Source organism: Notamacropus eugenii, chromosome 2 (genome assembly GCF_028372415.1).
Source record: "Notamacropus eugenii isolate mMacEug1 chromosome 2, mMacEug1.pri_v2, whole genome shotgun sequence".
NCBI lineage: Eukaryota > Metazoa > Chordata > Mammalia > Diprotodontia > Macropodidae > Notamacropus > Notamacropus eugenii.
The window spans coordinates 470,316,746-470,336,060 of NC_092873.1; the positions used below are offsets into that span (position 1 = coordinate 470,316,746).

General features: G+C 37.5%; 1 protein-coding gene across 4 annotated transcripts in view; it reads left to right on the top strand.

Moving 5' to 3' along the window:
• COP1 (COP1 E3 ubiquitin ligase) overlaps nucleotides 1–18,756 on the top strand; it is a 251,041-nt gene extending 232,285 nt beyond the window's left edge. For all 4 annotated transcript variants that reach the window (XM_072648565.1, XM_072648563.1, XM_072648562.1 and 1 more), the window contains 2 exons: nucleotides 15,240–15,284; nucleotides 18,394–18,756. In XM_072648565.1, coding sequence (XP_072504666.1) covers nucleotides 15,240–15,284; nucleotides 18,394–18,411 — 63 coding nt within the window. In that variant the 3' untranslated portion in view covers nucleotides 18,412–18,756. The remainder of the gene's footprint in view (nucleotides 1–15,239; nucleotides 15,285–18,393) is intronic.
• Nucleotides 18,757–19,315: the final 559 nt, after the last annotated feature.

Consider the following 19,315-nt stretch of genomic DNA (forward strand, 5'->3'; position numbering starts at 1 on the left):
CATTTGTTTGAGAAAGGTTGCTTGAGTGTTAGAAGGAGAATCTGTTCTGTACAAATGAAATGTATCAACAAAAATGTTTTTTAGTAAAATAAACTTACATCCAGAAAGACTATATGTGTAAATTGTGAAGTCCTTTTCCTTTGGGTCCCCATTGATTTAACAACTTGCTATAGTAAACATTTATTTACAAAAATGTAAATTCTGGCTTACAAATACTTTAACTTAAATCATGATTTCCTGATGGTTTTCCTAGTTAAGATTGTTTTCCTACAGTAGTTTAAGGTTACATAGTTACCACTAAAATACTGAATATTGTGTGTGTGTGTGGGGGGGGGTTTTGTTTTGTTTTGCTTTTTGTAAATTAGAAAACTTATTGTCTCCAGGGCATTGTTCGGGAAATGGAAGTAAAATTGTGATGAAACCTCTTTGGCACTAGGGAGCGTTGGTTGGTTGGTTGTTATCCTTTGTTCTTGGAGAGGACCAAAACGACATCACTATGCTAAAGTCAAGTTTCTATGTGTCTGACTGTGGCTGATCAGACCAATATGAACTTGAAATGCTCTATCACAGGTTGGGCACAAATAGTCCATGTGAGCATTTGTGTATCCTCCGTTTCCTTTGAGCTGTTTCAGTTGTGCTTTGCTCATAGAGCACAGCACCTTCTCTGATGTGAAGTAGTCCTGTGCCAGTGCCTCCTGTGTCACACAGTCAATTCCAAAGTTCTTGACAGAGACCTTGAGAGTATCCTTATATCACTTCTTCTGACCACTATGTGAGTGCTTGCCCTGAGTGAGTTCTCCATAAAATAATCTTTTTGGCAAGTATACATTTTACATTCAGACAGCATGGCCAGCCCGTCTGATTGTGCTCTCTGAAGCAGAGTTTGAATGCTTGGCAGTTTAGTTCAAGTAAGGACCTCAGTGTATAGCACCTTAATCCTGCTAGGTGATCTTCCAGATCTTCCCAAGACAATTTAAATGGAAGCAGTTCAGTTTCCTGGCATGGTGCTGGTAGACTGTTCAGGTTCCACAAGCATACAACAGTGGGCCAGGGGACATTATTATATATAGGATTTAGGCCAAGTTCATTTATGGCTTGTGCTATGAATTTTCTTGTTGCTCTTACGACATTGTTCTCTCTTTGCAATAATGACCTTACGCAGATCTCCCTTTTTTTCAAAGTAGATCTAGTTAGAGAGTAGGTTAAAACCCCCAAAACTTTGTTACATATCATATATTTGTCTTAGATGTGGAAAATATAGGCATCACAATCTTGAATTTATAAAAAACATCTTAAATGGGAAAAAAATCATCTAATTTTGAAAATAATCCATGGATAGATTATTCTCTTTAGGTGGTTTCATTAAAAAAATAGTGCGCTATCAAATAATACTGTACATGATTTCTGACCATTTTGAGTGAATCTTAATGATATTATTAATTGCTTGAGTTTTCTCTTCAAATGCTGAAAAGATGTATATAAACTGTACATGGAGATTTTACTTATAGGTGAATCATGAATTAACCAGCCCACTCGTCTAAGAGAAGAGGCAGCTTAACCTAGGAAAATAGAAAATAATATATATTTTACATTCTTTCAATCTATTTTTATCTCCTTTAACCAAAGATCATGTCCAATGCAAAATTTTATTTTCTATATATTTGCAAGGCTGAAGTAGACCTTGTTTTAATTTTAGTAAAGGTTTGGATGTATTCTACAGTTCGTTTCTCATGTCCAGTAAGAATTACCATTTTTATAAGATTTATATTTTTATAAGATTTCCTTGTGGTGTGAAGAAACCCTCTCGTCTGGGCACCTAGTGTGTTATGAATACTTGAATGGTTCTCAGAATTATTACTGAATTAGGAAACTTCCTGTCATTTCATTCAGAGAAGATAACTTTTATTTGAGAGAGGCAGCGTAGTTTAGGTGTGAAAAAACACTGGGTTTTGAAGTCAGAAGCTCTGGGTTTGAATATAGGCTTTGTTACTAGTTGTGTGATCAGACATTTTTAAACACCCAATTTAAATAGAACTAATCTATGACATGCTAGGATCTGGTCTGAGAAAACCTCACACACTTGCTGCCTTCATTGAATTAGTCCTAGGTTTATATCTAATTTTAAAGGAAATGGTAATGTTCACAGAAGCCTGTTAGAGATCCAGTACTCTTAAAAGGGTTTATGTGTATATATTGGGAACTGGGGGAAAATTCCTGCCTATGTTTGTCTTGATTGTTTCTTTGAAATGTATTCTTAACTAAATAATGTTTAAAAAACCTGCTTTGGGAATGTCATTAGACTAAGAAAGAAAAGGGTTTATCTCACAGACCACAAACTATCTTACTCAAACACATTTTGGTAGTTAATATGTTGCTTCATGTCTTCTACAAGAAGAGTTAGGAGGGCTGTCACCAAAGTTAACTTCATTTTCCTGAAGATGTTATTCTGCTGTTAATTTGACCCTAAATAGGAATTTTACATTTCTTTGTGCATCACTTTTCAAAATAACAAAATCTGTATTTTAAAGGTCTAACTTTTGGAGAAGAATACATATAGAATTTCCTTATAAATTTCTTACTTTATAAATGTACACCATGTTTCTAATTTGATTGTGATGCAAAGGATATATATCTTACCCTTTAAATAATTTGTAACAACATAATTCTGTCTTTTACTGATTCAGTCATCATATATCTGTTGGAGGAATCTTTAAAGTTTTGTAATTGTTGCAGTGGCATTCAATTATTAGGTTTTGTTGGTTTATTTCGTAGCCAGGTGAAAAGGGACTTACCTTAGTGATGATACAGAGGGATTCTAACCCAGGGTTTAAGATTGCTAAATTCTTGTTCCTAAAATCAAGAGATCCAGAGAGAACCTGTATTTCATCTGAGGAGAATTTAATGTCACTTGGCTCTTGGAAAGTTTATTTCAGAGTTAGTTTTATCCAAAGTTTCATAATAGCTACATTTAATTCTGTTAAGTAAACATTTTTAGGTGGCAGATTAGGGACATAAAGATAATAACAAGCAATTTCTGACTTCAAAAAGATTATATTCAACTGGGAATAGAAAAACAGTATTCATACAGGTAAGTAAATATATAGTAATTTTAAAAGGGAAGGGACACTACCCATTGGTGAAATCAGGAAAGGCGTTGTGTACTTGAAAGAAAGCTAGGGGTTTTGAGCAGAAAAACATGCATTCCAAGTATGGTTAACTTTTGAAAAGACAAAGCAGGATATGTATTGTATCAACAGAAATCTAGTGTGTGCCTACACATATGTGCAGTCTAGTATGTGCTAGGCACTTGCATATAAGTGCAAAAAAAAAATGAAACAGTCCCATCTCACAAAGAGCTTAACATATTCTAGTCAGGAAGACAAAAAGGATATATAAAAATATAGACAACATAAATGTAAAGTTAATAAATACAAATATGTACAAAGTAGTTAGATACATGATAGTTTTAAGAAAGAGGGCATTGGCATTTGACATGATTAGGAAAGGCTTCATGCAGAAGTTGATGCTTGAACTGTGAAGTAAGGAAAGACAGAGATTCTGTGTAAGGCAATGGTACAAAAAAGTGCAAGCCAGGCACTGGAAAGGGCCAGTACAAAGGCATGAAGGCATGGAGTACCCTGTATAAGTAATAGAAAGAAGGTCAATCTGGAATGGCCACTGAGGCTGGAAATGAGGTTGGAGCCAGGCTGTAAAGGATTTTAAAAGCTAGACAGAGTTTATATTTTATCCTAGAGATAATAGAAAATCCCTAGAATTGTTTTAGGAGAGTATCCAGGAGAAAAAGTGGTGTTCAAAGATGTTAAAAGCAATTGTAGGGTCAAGTACAATGAGAATTGAGAAAGGATCTTTGGAGTTAGCAGTTAAGATGTTAACTCTGAAAGAACAATTTCAGTTGAGAAGTAGAGTCTGAAATCAGGTTGTAAGTGCTTGGTAATTGATGGTAAGTAAAGAAATGGAGGTAGTGGGGTGGAGACAGTCTTTACTAGGAGTTTGTGAAAGGGGAAAAAATGATAATAAAGGCAAAATTGAAGATTAGAGAAAGAAGAGGAAAGATGGTGTAGGAAGGTTGTAGAGAAAAGAGGTTTGGAGTACCTACTATGGAGAGCATGATAGAATCCATCAAAAAGCAATAAAAGCATTACCACTGAGGAAGGGCTCAGTTGAGATTAAATAACAGACTTTTAGTTGATCTAGTTCATATAGCTATGAAGTAGGAGCAAGGTGTGTGCTAGTGAGGGTAACACAAGGCTTGGATTTGGCAAGAAGTGAACAGTTCTGGGGAAAAGGGGTAAGAGATTCAAGGGTAGAATACTGGTCAAAACCATGGATTTAAGACTGAAGAGAGGAATGTGAGACTAAAGAAGGGACAACAGGAAGGTTGAAAAAGAGGTTTGGGAGGATTTGATTAGAGATTTGGTCAGATAACTTGTGCTTCTTTAAGAGCAAATACTAATATTTGCTCTTAATAATACTTATTAATACTATACTATAGTATAATGCTATGATAGTATAATACTATAATAATACTTATTAATACTATACTAATATATAATGTAATAACTAATAAAATATGATACTTAATAATACTATACTGATATTAAATTGTATCTGTTGATAAAGTTCCTCACTTCTTGCTCTCTCCCACCCTCACCCCCCCCAAAGAGCTAGGTCAATCAATCAGCATGTCTGTATTAAGCTCCATTCTACCAGACACTGAACTAGGCAATGAGGAAATGGAGACAAAACTAAAACATGCTCTGCCCCTCAGGGAGTTTTTATTTCTTTGAGGGAGACAAGAACATGAAAAAGGATAAATATAAGGTAATTTGTATAGGAGAGACACTATAATATCAGGAGGTTCAGGGATAGCAGGTAGAAAAGTAGTGGTTAAACTGAGCTTTGAAGCAAACTGGGATTTTAGGAGGTGACAGTGAGATGGAATGATGAATTCTAGGCATGGGGGACAATCTGTGCAAAAGCAAGGAGATGGGAGATGGAAGTGACCTGTGTGAAGAATAGCAGAAAGGCTAGTTGGGCTGCAAAGTTCATGAAAGGGAGAATAATGGACAATAAGACAGTAATGGTAGGATAGATTCAGGTTATGACAGACTTTTTATGTCCTGAGTCCTGCAACTTATACTACTGTGGGACTCTACATTTTAATTTAAATTTTTTTTCAGTTAACCAAAACCAATTTTCTAATTCCCACTTTTCCCGTATTTGGTGGAGTGAGGTACTTGTAACGTGTGTGTGTGTGTGTGTGTGTGTGTGTGTGTGTATCCACACACCCATCAAGCAAAACCACTTTTCACATTGGCCATTTCCAAAAACCTCACCTCTATCCCCTCTTTCCGGAGGAGAATACATTAGGCGATTTCTTACATGGAGCTAGTGGCAAATCATAATGCATCTATTTGAACAGCAAAGCCCCCTGTAAAAAGAGAATATTTGTAAAAATGATCACAGTAATTTTCTGAATATCCCAGTAAAGCTGTGAAATTAAGGAACACATATTAACCTTGGGCAAGTCATTCATTTCCTCCCTTGGGGCCTCATCTGTCAAATGAGAATTGGAGTAGATAATCCCTAAGGTTCCTCCTACCTCTAAATCCTAACATTCTAAGTGACTTTTCCAAAGTCCAGAAGTAAAGTCTGATATGGAACTCTGATTTTAAACTACAGAGATAATGACTTAGAGCTAGGCATTATCATCCCCATTCTACAGATGAGGAAACTGAGGTAGACAATGGTCAAGTGACTTGCCCAGAGTGACACAGTGAGTATCTGAGGTCAAATTTCAATTCAGGTCTTCCTGACTCCAAGCCCAATGCTATAGACACTGTGCCCCCCTACAGTCTAACATCCTTATTGCCCTGACTGCCTGTCCTCTTACCACAATTACATCCTGCTACTTTTTTAGAGAGAACTAATAGGGAATCAAAGTGCCTCCAGTGAAACATCAGAGTCAGTTATCAAAAGAGTTTGTATTTTTCCTGTTTGGTCATCCCTCTTCTTAGATATTTATAGAGGCTCCTCCAAGGCAGTTTTGAAAAGCCACGTGTGGAAATGAAGTTATACATTTGAAGGAGGAAAAAAAAAAACAATTTGGCTGGAAACTTTCTGTTAGTGCATTTTCATTTCCTGTTGGAGCATGTAGATGCATTTGGGTGTACTTACACAAACTGTGTAATGATGTAGATTGGTCTATATATTAGGATGAAAAAACTTCCAGTCCGGCAATAGAGATCTTCTGAATCTGACCTAAATAAAAATGAAATGTATTGCACTGTGGAATCCAAGAATGATTAAAACATGATAATGAAGATGCCATCCAAGCAATGGATGTAATAATAGAATGCTTCTGTATGAGAGAACCACTTTTAACCACTTTAAAAACACTTTTTAATTGATATTTCCTTAAATCCAAGATTCCATTGAGAATGAACATGGAATAGAGTAGATTAGTTTGAAGAATTGTAAAGGAATAGGAAGGCTGGAAGTGGCTTTGAGTGATGTCCTTTAATTTGGTATTGATCTAAAAAAGTCAGCTGAAAGGCTTTACACATTGTCCCAACCTCTTTTAGAGGAAAGAACTTAGAAACTGAAAGGGTCAAAGGATTGGAAAGCTGCCTGCTACTGGAGGATTCAAAAGCAAAAACAATTTGATTTTACCTAGAATCCATCCATGAACTCCTTTGTGAGAAATAATGCTCGCTTAATTTTAGAAAGTCTTAGTACTTTGAATTTCCTCCTGAAATTTTATACACACACACACACACACACACACTCACACACTCACACAGACACACAGATGGATGCACATGCACACACACCACTGTAGAAGCAGAGAACTGTCAGTGTTAGGCACTGAGGCAAGAAGACATCAATTCATAAATATAAGAGAATCCGGAGGAGCCAAGGTGGTGGAGTAGAAAGACACACATATGCTAGCTCTGAACCCACAGCCCATAAAATATCTGTACAGAAGAACTCCCAACAAATTCTGGAGCAGTAGAAGCCACAGAACAATGGAGTGGAGGAGATTTCTGTTCCAGAGAGACCTAAAAACCTGACGCAAAAGGTCCGTTGCGCACCAGATCTGGAGTGGAGCCCAGCCCTGCCTTGGCTAAGCGGCACCGAGAGGAGCAGATCCAAGCAGGCTTCAGGGACAGAATCTCCAGCAGCAGCACAGGTCCCTCCACCCTCAGGTGACGGGTTGGTGAGAGGGTCTCTTTGGCTGGTCGAGAGAGGAGTGGGGTGTCCCCATAACTCAGGCCCCCTCGGGAGGCAGCAGCAAGGGCGGCAGCAGACAGGGGCTCCAAAATCAGGCAGGAGCTCTGCTCCATTGTTGAAGGTCTCAGCATAAACACCCTGAGGGAACTGAGCCTGTGAGGCAGCCTTGCCCCCACCTGAGCACCTGAACTTAATCTCACACTGAATAGCAGCTCCACCCCCGCCCAAAGCCCTGAGGCTGGGAAACAGCATTTGATTCTCAGACCCCAAGCACTGGCTGGGAGGATCTGGAGGCATGGTGGGTGTGGAAAGAAAACTCAGAAGTCAAGTCACTTGCTGGGAAAATGCCCAGAAAAGGGAAAAAATATAAGGCTATAGAAGGTTACTTTCTTGGTGAACAGATAATTCCCCCCTTCCTTTCGGATGAGGAAGAACAATACTTACCATCAGGGAAAGACACAGAAGTCAAGGCTTCTGTATCCCACACATCCAAAATAAATATACCATGGGCTCAGGCTATGGAAGAGCTCAAAAAGGATTTTAAAAATCAAGTAAGAGAGGTGGAGAAAAAACTGGGAAGAGAAATGAGAGAGATGAAAGAAAAGCATGAAAAGCAGGTCAACATCTTGCTAAAGGAGACCCCAAAAAATGCTGAAGAAAAATAACACCTTGAAAAATAGGCTAACTCAATTGGCAAAAGAGGTTCAAAAAGCCAATGAGGAGAAGAATGCTTTAAAAAGCAGCATTAACCAAATGGAAAAGGAGGTTCTAAAGCTCACTGAAGAAAATAGTTCTTTCAGAATTAGAATGGAACAGATGGAGGCTAATGACTTTATGAGAAACCAAGAAATCACAAAACAAAACGAAAAGAATGAAAAAATGGAAGAGAATGTGAAATATCTCATTGGAAAAACAACTCACCTGGAAACAGATCCAGGAGAGGCAATTTAAAAATCATGGGACTGCCTGAAAGCCATGATCAAAAAAAGAGCCTAGACATCATCTTTCATGAAATTATCAAGGAAAACTGCCCTGAGATTCTAGAACCAGAGGGCAAAATAAGTATTCAAGGAATCCACAGATCACCACCTGAAAGAGATCCAAAAAGAGAAACTCCTAGGAACATTGTGGCCAAATTCCAGAGTTCCCAGGTCAAGAAGAAAATATTGCAAGCAGCTAGAAACAATTCAAGTATTGTGGAAATACAATCAGGATAACACAAGACCTAGCAGCTTCTACATTAAGGGATCGAAGGGCATGGAATAGGATATTCCAGAAGTCAAAGGAACTAGGACTAAAACCAAGAATCACCTACCCAGCAAAACTGAGTATAATACTTCAGGGGAAAAAATGGTCTTTCAGTGAAATTGGGGACTTTCAAGCATTCTTGATGAAAAGACCAGAGCTGAAAAGAAAATGTGACTTTCAAACACAAGAATGAAGAGAAGCATGAAAAGGTAAACAGTAAAGAGAAGTCATAAGGGACTTACTAAAGTTGAACTGTTTACATTCCTACATGGAAAGAAAATATTTGTAACTCTTGAAACTTTTCAGCATCTGGGTAGTGGGTGGGATTACACACACACACACACACACACACACACACAGAGCACAGAGTGAATTGAATAGGATGGGATCATATCTTAAAAAAATGAAATCAAGCAGTGAGAGAGAAATATATTGGGAGGAGAAAGGGAGAAATGGAATGGGGCAAATTATCTCTCATAAAAGAGGCAAGTTAAAGACTTTTTAGTGGAGGGAAAAAGAGGGGAGGTGAGAGAAAAACATGAAACTTACTCTCATCACATTCCACTAAAGGAAGGAATAAAATGCACACTCATTTTGGTATGAAAACCTATCTTACAATACAGGGAAGTGGGGGAGAAGGGGATAAGCAGGGTAGGGGCGATGCTGGAAGGGAGGGCAATGGGAGGAGGGAGCAATTTGAAGTCAACACTCTTGGGGAGGGACAAGATCAAAAGAGAGAATAGAAGCAATAGGGGGCAGGATAGGATGGAGGGAAATATCGTTAGTCTTGCACAACATGACTATTATGGAAGTCATTTGCAAAACTACACAGATATGGCCTATATTGAATTGCTTGCCTTCCAAAGGGAATGGGTGGGGAGGGAGGGATGAAGAGAAGTTGGAACTCAAAGTTTTAGGAACAACTGTCGAGTACTGTTCTTGCTACTAGGAAATAAGAAATACAGGTAAAGGGGTATAAAAAGTTATCTGGCCCTACAGGACAAAAGAGAAGATGGGGACAAGGGAAGGGAGGGATGATAGAAGAGAGGGCAGATTGGTGATAGGGGCAATTAGAATGCTCAGTGTTTTGGGGTGGGGGGAGGGGACAAATGGGGAGAAAATTTGGAACCCAAAATTTTGTGAAAATGAATGTTAAAAGTTAAATAAATTAATTAAATAAAAAATAAATATGAGAATCCTCAAGTCTAAACATTGAAGATGTGCAAAATAACATGTAGTGTGCTTTGTTCCATTTCAAGAACATCAAGTTTTTACTTGCTTGTTCCATTTAAGAGAGAAATAGTCACTTTACCTCCCTGAGTCTTATTTCTCTCTGTTTAAAAACCATGGACATCCCCAGAGTCCCCTAAAGTTCTGAAATTCTATAAGATTAGTAATATCAGGTGTGTATGTTCCTTAGTAGTGAATACAGTAAGCTGTGCCCTCTAGGGACCTGATGTAATATTTGCAGAAACTATATGGCATATACTAATTTACCATTTTCATTGTAGTAGATAATGGTTCAAAGACCTAAAAAAGATGTACAATTTAAACTCAGTGGACACATTTAGGAGAAAATTCAGTGCCATTAAGAGAGCTATTGAAGGCAGAAACACTGATTAATTTTCACAGGACATCTCAGCTACAGCTGTTGCTTCTGGAGGACAAATGGGAACAGTTCCATAGTGCATTTTGCATTTGCCAGGTCACCTATTGTGTTTCATAGCTCAGAAGGTGAAAGCAAGCATAAAATCACATCAGGGCCTTTCTCAACAAAGTTCTCAAGACTCCTTCCTATTGTTTATACAGCAGAGACCTTAAAAGGAAAATGTTATGACAATTTTGTTTCAGGAGAAAGTGTAGCCGCATCTTCTACGAATATTTGATAAAATTCAGCTTGAAAAATTTGAGCCTCTAAATAGAGCTTATGTTATTCTTTGTTTTCCATTCTGTACAGTGATCCACATACATGGAAAAATCTTCCTTTGACTATTCACAGAATCACTGAGTTATAGAATCTTCAAGTTTGGAAGGCTCATAATCCAACCCTCCTATTTTATAAATGAGTATAGACCTAAAGCAATGTGACTTGCTATAAAAGTAGTGAATCACAGAGCCAGGATTTGACCTCAGAATCTTTGACTCCAAGTCTTTCATCACTTTTACCACTACAGTGTTGACTCTCCCTAAAAGCCATCCAGATCAATGCAGCCCAACCCAAGCCTGACCAAACTCACTTCTACAGCACCCTCGCAGAAATCTCACCCAAGTGAGATTTCACATTAGTTTGGGGGAGTTGGAAGGCCCATTTCTAAGCCACTGAAACCTTTTCGTTTAAACTGCTGTCTAGTAATGCCTCCTCCGTCTTGTCCTTGTGAAGCTGATTTATTAGTCCTTTAAAAAAAACCTTGTCCCTCTCAGATTTACTTCATTAGTTTCAGCCTGTCAGAGTCTTTCTGAATCCTTAGTCATCGATCAGGTTATTCCTCTTAGCTTTGTGCCATCTCAATTTTGATAAGCATGCCACCTGTGCCTTCATCCAAGTCACTAATAGAAATCCTTAAAAAGCACAGAGCAAAGAACCGTCCATGGGGCCACTCCACTAGAGACTTCTGTCAGCTTGACATTGACTTAATAACTATCTTTGGGCTTCAATCATTCAGCAGGTTCACAGTCTCTCTAATTATATTCTTACCTAATGCAAATCTTATTGTTTTATCTACTGGGATATTGTGAGACAATATCATATTTTGCTAAAGCTTAATTAATCTGTAACTACAACTTTCCCCTAATCTCCTGGTTTAGTAAACATTTCCAAAAAAGATATTTAGTCCAGCATATTCTGTTCTTGATAAAAAATCATGCTAATTCCCAGTAATTACTTCCTTTTCTAGATGTTCACAAGCCATCTTTCTAACAAAATGTTCCAAAATTCTTCCAGAGATCAAGTCGATCTCATTGGCCAGTTGTTTTTTGATTCCAACTGATCTGTTTTTTTAAAATTTGTGGTTTGTGTACTTCTTCAGTACTGTCATTCACACTGTCTCAGCAGTCACATTTACCAGTTTGTCCAAGTCTGTTTACCTGAACTCAAGTAAGGGCAGTAAGATGGTCCAGCTATGTCTTCCCTTACCTCAGGCAGTAAATATTAATGAAGCACCTACTATGTGCCAGTCCCCATGCTAAGCACTGGGATACAGGAAGAGGTAAAAAATAGGCCCTGCCCTTAAGGAGTTCACAGTCTAATGAGGAGACAACAAGCAAACAAATAAGTATGAACAAACTACATATAGGATAAATAGGAAGCCAAAGAGGGAAGGCATTAGAATTCAGAGGGGTTGGGAAAAGAAGTAACACAAAGTCTTCTCCAGGGGAGAGAATGCTGGCACTGGGAAAATCAAGAAAGACTTGATCAGGAGGTGACCCTGAACTGTGCTTTGAAGCAAGGTAGGGTTCTCTGGGGCCAGAAGTGGGGAATACATGCCAAAAGATGGGGGTAGCCTGGACAAAGAAGTAAACACAGGAAAGGGACAGTCATGTGGGGAGCTGCTAGAGTGGAGAGTGGTAAAGGGGAGTAATAGGAAATAAAATTGGAAAGAGTAGGAGTTAAATTACTTAGGGCTTTAAATGCCAAACTTGGGGGAGTTACTGAGGATTTTTGAGTAGCATAGTAACCAGGTACCTAGGTAGTTAGTAGGTGGTAGGGGAGATATGTTGAAATTGTCTATTATATAGATACAGTGATAAAAAATAGAAGAGCATTTATTAAGTCCTTATTGTGTGTCAGGCACTGTTCTAAGCACTAGAGATAATATAAACTAGGATATTTTAAGGTTTTTTGACATGTATATAGACATCCTCAAACATAAGGGCAGAGTTTGAGACTGAGAAAAGATATGGAATGTTGAAGAATCATAGATTAGAGAGCAACTCCTCCCTGACCACTGAAAGTATCACAGCATAATACAATATTTGATCTTCACAGTTATGACCCAGAACTGTCAAGGACAGTTTAAATCAAGTATAGGATACTGTTAAAGAAATCAAGGGGAAAAGTATTACATTTAACAAGATTTTATCAAAAATATTTAACGTAAAAACAAGAACTCACTGCAGTTATTTGGAAAAATGAAGTGGAACACCTCATTCCATAGCAATGAGACAAATGAGAATATCCGTTCACAACCTGTCCTCTTCCAGCATTCCCTTCCCAGTGTTCTTACACTTTATTCCCTTCCACATGCATTGTAATCAACTGACCCTTAATCTCCTGACTTGGAGCCTTGCCATGGATCCCCTCCCTTCTCCTTTCCCCCAGTGTTCTCCCTCTTACCTCCAGCCCCTGACTTCTTTCAGCACAAATCCCACAAGACACCTTTCCTGTCTCCCTCACTACCAGTGTCTTTCCTCTGAGATTACCTCCTCTTTATACTATGTCTATCTTGGCAATATAGTTGTCTCCCCCATTAAAAAGAGATCCTGAAGACAAGGAAGAGTGTTTTTGCCTTCCTTTATTTCCTGAGCACTCTAGTACCTAGAGCATAGTAGGCACTTAATAAATGGCTTATTAACTGACTTCTGTAAAGTTCTCTCAGCCATTAAATATTATAAATACTTAACACACACTGATTTAAAGGGACTTATGTTAAATTCTCCCAAGAAGAAATGCTTATTACCCTTTTGAAATGAAACACATCACTTTGAAAAAATCATTCTAGTCATCTAGTAGAATTCTTGTGTGTTACAGTTTAGATCCATTTATTTTTCTGTCTATAGTGAAAAAAGAGCACTTCCCCACCATCATCTTTTTTCTCTGTTAATATTCCTGAAGTTTATAAATGTTTCCCTTTGAACTGGCATAGTTGTATACAATTACAAATGGTTTTGAAAGGATCCCCTAGGATCAACATGGTACAGTAACAATCTGTGAAGAAACAGTGAATGTAATGTTAGTAGCATGCTTTTTGAAGGTATTTTCCCGCTTAATAACAGGGGCTATTTATTAAATTACTTTTTTCTGATATGCTAAATATTATTGGTGGTGGCCCAAAAGGCTAGCTGCCATTATGAAAGGGAAACAGCTTTCCTTAATCATATTATCAAGATGAGATCCTTTGTTTTTTTTATAGGTACCACCTATGGAAAGGTTGACATTTGGGGGGAGAAATGATAAAGAAGCATCATTTTAACACCATTGAATGGTAGTTTATGTATTTCTCCCAACAAAATGAGAAATAAGTAACCATATTGTTAACATAGCTTTTATTTGAGGGGAATGACAGAAATATTTATTCTTTTCACTTGGTAAATGTGTAACTATTTTTTTTAAAGCTATATATACACCATGTTAACAAGCCATGGAATATTTAGATCAATCTTTTGATAAGCAGTAAGATCCATCTGGAACCTGAATGACTTACAGTGTACGGTTTGGTTTTGGGTTTTTTTTGGCTTTTTTTGGTAGGCTTTGCTATCAACATTAAAATTAGATTTATTTTAGATGCAATTTGCATATACATATATATATATATACTTCACTAGAAATAAATAGTACATACAGTGAGAATAGTTTTTATTTCATAGCCTTCTTTGGATTTTAATGTTTGAGAATGAAAATTGTTTAATGGATTATCCAAAATATACTTATGTTCATATTCTTCCAGGGGTCACATGAGTTTTGTTACAGTATAAGTAAATATAATGTTATTGACTTTTCAGATAGATTATCCTCTTTGTGTACATGCATACATCTTACTTATGTTCTCTCATTTAGCAACAAACTTATGATAATTTTCAAATTATCATTTGAATTCAAATTATCTTTTCCTGTTTTCTCTTCATAGTGAAGGTAAAAGCAACTAAATGCTGTAGTTTAGCATCTCTAAGAGCTTTGCTAGGAAACTGACAAGAAATACCTGCTGGCATTTTTGTATTATTTATCAGTTAAAGTAACCTACTGAGAGAGAGCTTATTGAAAATGGTACCCTCTCACACCATACCAGCATATAAGATTACTTGGTGTGCACAATGCAGTTAGTCAAACCCAACCGTGATAGCCTTGTACACATCCTCTCCAGCCCTCTGTAATAGAAGTTTTTTAAAATTTTAATTTCATTTCTACATTACATATAAGGAGATATATTCAGATACATATCTCCTTATAGCTTAGATAGATAGAGATATTTCTGAAAAGTAGCTTAATTTTGTTCATTTAAGTGGTTGAGAGAAGAGTCTTAGAAAAAAAATCTGTTTTTGTGTCATTCTTTGTCAACTTTCAATTCAGTAAACATTTACTAAGCCCCTACTGTGTGCTAGGCTCTGTGCTAAGTACCGGGGATGCAAAAAAGAAAGACAGTCCCAGCCTTCAGGAAACTTACAAGCTAATGGAAGAAGATGACATACAAAAGGAGACTGGATAGCTGGACAGGCAGGCAAAACCAGAGATACAAAATGAATGGATATCCCACCATCTGTATGTTAGCCCCCAGGGTATTAAGAACCTGTGAATCCTACAGCTATTTTGTTTTTGTGAAATTTTACCTGCCTCTCTTTGAAGTATTTATAATTTTAGGCAGTCTTCTAATAAGTAGCACCTAATACAGTCCCAAAGTTGCAAGGGAGAGTAGGTTTTCATTGTGGGCAGCTTCAACTTCAGTTTAATGCAGATATCCTGAAAGTTTTAGTATCTTCTAAGGAAGTGGTCTAGTCAGACACTAAAAGTTCCTTTTCTCTTCTAGGAGTCTAACGTGCTGATTGCTGCTAACAGTCAGGGGACAATAAAGGTAAGTTTTTTTTTTTCCTTTCATCACCATTTTAAACATGGATCCCATTTTAGAATGACCTTTCTAAGGTCATGGAAATTTATACCCTTTGGATAAGCCATTAGGTGAGACCAATCCAGATACTTGTATAGTTGTCATTTAAATGATGGCTACACACCCCTATCACCAGCTTGGAGGCTGATAGTGGGGGAGCAGGAGGGAACCTTGGAGAAGACACTGGCATTGTCCAGCAACTACAATATCAGAATTCCTCTAGAACTCCTATGTAATATTGGACAAGAACCAAAGTATATTAGGAAATAGACATTTCATAGAGACTAATCATGCCATGCTGTTTTACTTTTTTCTTTGTAAATTTTCCCTCTTTTCCCATCTCTGTGCCTCTCTTGCCTAAAGAGCCATTTAATCATCAAAAAGTGGCTATTATTGGGAATCAAAAATTTAAATGCCTTAATTTCCCCTCCCCGTACACATCCATCATTGTTTTAATTTCTGACACAAAGAGTTTTTCCACGCATTTAATTTTGTGACTGTGAGCCTAAAAAATTTTTATTTGTTTATTCATGACATTGATTAACTGTAGCACTTCCTCTAATGCAGTTGACCATAATTGATTGGAATTAGAAATCCATATGTAAACAATGAGATTTCTTTTAAAAAAAAATTATAACAAATGGATATACCTAGCACTTTTACTTTCCTTATATCTTCATTACTCTTTCTTGTAATCTCTGCTTATGTGGAAGCAGAGATGGCTATTTTTATTAATATGCCTGGTGATTCTTCTGTCACTTGGAATTAAGCACTCGTATTTTCTATAGATGTCCTTCCCAAAGACCAGCAAATTTATTGCTTGTTAATGAGAAGACAATGTTGACCTTGCAACCCCTAGACCAACTCCAAACCAAAGTCATCCATACAACAGGAAGCCAGTGAGTAAATTTTCAGGAAGCAGGAGAGTCAGAGTGCTAGCTACCAGAATTAATTTATCTTAAGTGGTATCCTCCTGTACTCAGCTAACTACTGCTCCACTGGCTTGAAAATCTAATTAGAGAATGGCAAGTAACTTAAACAAAAGCTAGACTTCTTAAATGATCACCATTTGTTACACTCCAGCAGGTAGAGGAGGTTCTTGGCACCTCATATTGCAGTTCTCCTTTGTCTTCCTCTGATTACAAGACCACACACACTACTGAAGAAGCTGCATCTTTTTCTTCTGCAAGTTATGTCTTTGAGGTTGTTAGAATTGTTGACCTTGAAAGCTGCTATACCTATTGGCTCTCAGAATTACATAATGTGTGAACAAAATCCCACTGAGGATACCTAGAATCTGCTTGGCAGCCTTGTTCTTTTACATTAAATAGTTTGCTTAGACAAATATAAAGTAATACATAAAAATATTATGAAGGCTCTTGGGCAAGTCAGACTCCAGAAAAGCTAAAGGAAATGACTGAACAGTTAAATCTTTGACACCTGGGACTGGAATGTCTAGTTAACTTTTTAAAATCACAATCTTGCCGGTCTCTTGTGCTCTTATGTTTCCAAACCAGGTCTACTGTTTTTGTCTGATCAGACCTGCCTGTTGTTCTTGATGGATTTCACAGTATAGCAGTGTCAAAACTTCTTTATAATAACTCACATCTTTGATATTGAAATGAATTGTGGTAACAGTGAGTGAGTGGAAAGTGAATCTTTCATCAAGAGAGGGCTAAATATAATATGTTTAAATAAATATAACAAGGCAGATTTTACTCAAATAATCTTGGTATTTGATCATTTCACTAAGTAAGTAATGAATGAGATAATCTGCAAAATCCCAACTGGTAATACCTCTGGTCCTTATTTTCGTTGAACAAACACAAGTAGCAGATAAACATTAGTAATGCACACTTGGATACTGTGGTATATCTGTGATCTTCTGTGGTGTGTGCTCCATTCTGTGCGTCTAGGGAACAGCGCACATTTCATGAGAAACAGCATGGTGCAGTAGGAGCTCTGACCTCAGAGTCAGAACTGGCCTCACCTCCCAGGGCTTCCTCTTCTGAGTGAGCCAGTGGCTCCTTCTGAGCTCATTTCCCAGCAGAAAGGTTGGGTGGAAACACACTGAAGATCTCACCTTTGATGTTGTTGTACCAGATAACAGAACCATATAAATTGCTTTGTAACCCTTAAAATACTGTACGCATACTAGTTGTTATTATTTTTGCTATTATTATTATAGATATAAATTTTCAAATGTCTTTTACATATAAATATGTAAAGCCCTCATGGGATCCATCCTACTTGCTGAACACCTGAAAATATTGTCACCATTTCTGAGCATCAGCAGGTTTACTCCATTTGTACGTACTTGTTTACATGTTGTCCTTCGCACTAGACTCTGAGCTTCTCAGAGAAGGGCAGGAGCTGTCTTTTGCCTCTTCTTGTAACCCCAATGCCCAGCACACAGTAGGTACCTAATAAATGCTTATTGACTGACTGCCTGGTACTTGTTCTACTTTACTTTCCAGGCTCCTTAACCAACTATGGCAAGAAACTAATTTGAAAGAGGCCATTTAAAAAAAGAAATTGACTCACCATTCACAAACATTCAGTCTGTACTTGTCAGTTTTTCTAGAATATCATGAAATAAGCTTATAGTTTCCAATAATGACTTGCATCATTTTAGAATCTATAGCCCCAACCTAACACACTGTCTTAAAAAAAAAAAAAAAGCAGGTGATAAACCCCTTCAAAATCTGTGGTATTTTCAAAGTAGCTAATGATGATAATGACAGCAACAACAAACATTTTTATATAATATTTTAAGGTCTACAAAGCACTGTTTATATTTATTATTTCATTTAATACTCACAGTGACCCTAGGGGGCAGGTGCTACAATTAAGTGACTTACCCTTGGTCACACAGCATCTTAGTGTCTGTGGCAGGATCCAAACTCGACACTTCTGACACCATATCCAGCCCTCTAACTGTTGTGCCCTTTGGCCATTCTTATCGAAGTGGACAAAAGGTTTAGTGGATTTTGTCTGGGTATTCTTTTTTATAGTTTTATGCCAGGTACACCTTTAAACTGCATTTGTACATTCTAATCTTTCTTTTTTAAATTAGGTGCTCGAGCTGGTATGAAGGATCATCCCTCAAGAAAAGATTGGCCGGGGACTGCTGAAACATATCTGCAGTTCAGCACGAGAGAAGAAAAGAAACTTTCAAGCACTGTCCCTCCCTGAAACCATCTTGGGGTTTTTTGTTTCCAACTTTTTCTCCCCTTTTTTTCATCCTTTTCCCCCATCTACGGACTCTTTAGGACCTCTGAGCCACTGGGAATACCCAGTGGACTCTCCACCATCAACATAACTCCACAGACTTTGCTGCTGCTGGTGGTGGTGTGGTTGTCTAATTTTTATGATAGGGAAACAAATTCTTTTAAATAAAAACAAACAACAAAAAAGAATAAAAGTTTATTGAGCCACAGCTAAGCTAGGGAAGTTTCTATCCTTAAATGTAAGGACAGATAGGCTTTTTAAGGGAGAAAAGTCTATAAGAACTGCAGAACTGAGAGCTACTGAGTCTTTAGCTCCAGTCATGGATGAGAGGGTTAAACAGAATGAGCAATTATAGACGGGATTTGAAATTATTTATAGAGAAATGTGACAGGAAAGGAGAATGAAGGTTTTTTTTCATGATTCAGTTGCTCACAAGAGATATGAACTCCTGTTTAAATTCTCTGAACAGATGTAATGTCAGCAGTCAGAGCACAGCTTTCTCCCTGCGCCTGGTCAGGGTTTTCAAATCCTGACCTACCAGGAACACTTCATAGGCTGAGGGAAAGCATGTCTACTTAATGTCACATGAATATCCATCCAACTCAATTTATGTGAAAAACAGCTATCAGATTGCCACAGTTGTCAGTTCTAGCCCAGGCTAGATTTGTGCTATAACTAAAAGAGAAAGGTTTGAAATCCCATTATCCAAACCTCTGAGCCATGAGTCTCTTCGGCAGTGTAGTTAATTTTTTAAATAGTTTTCAGGT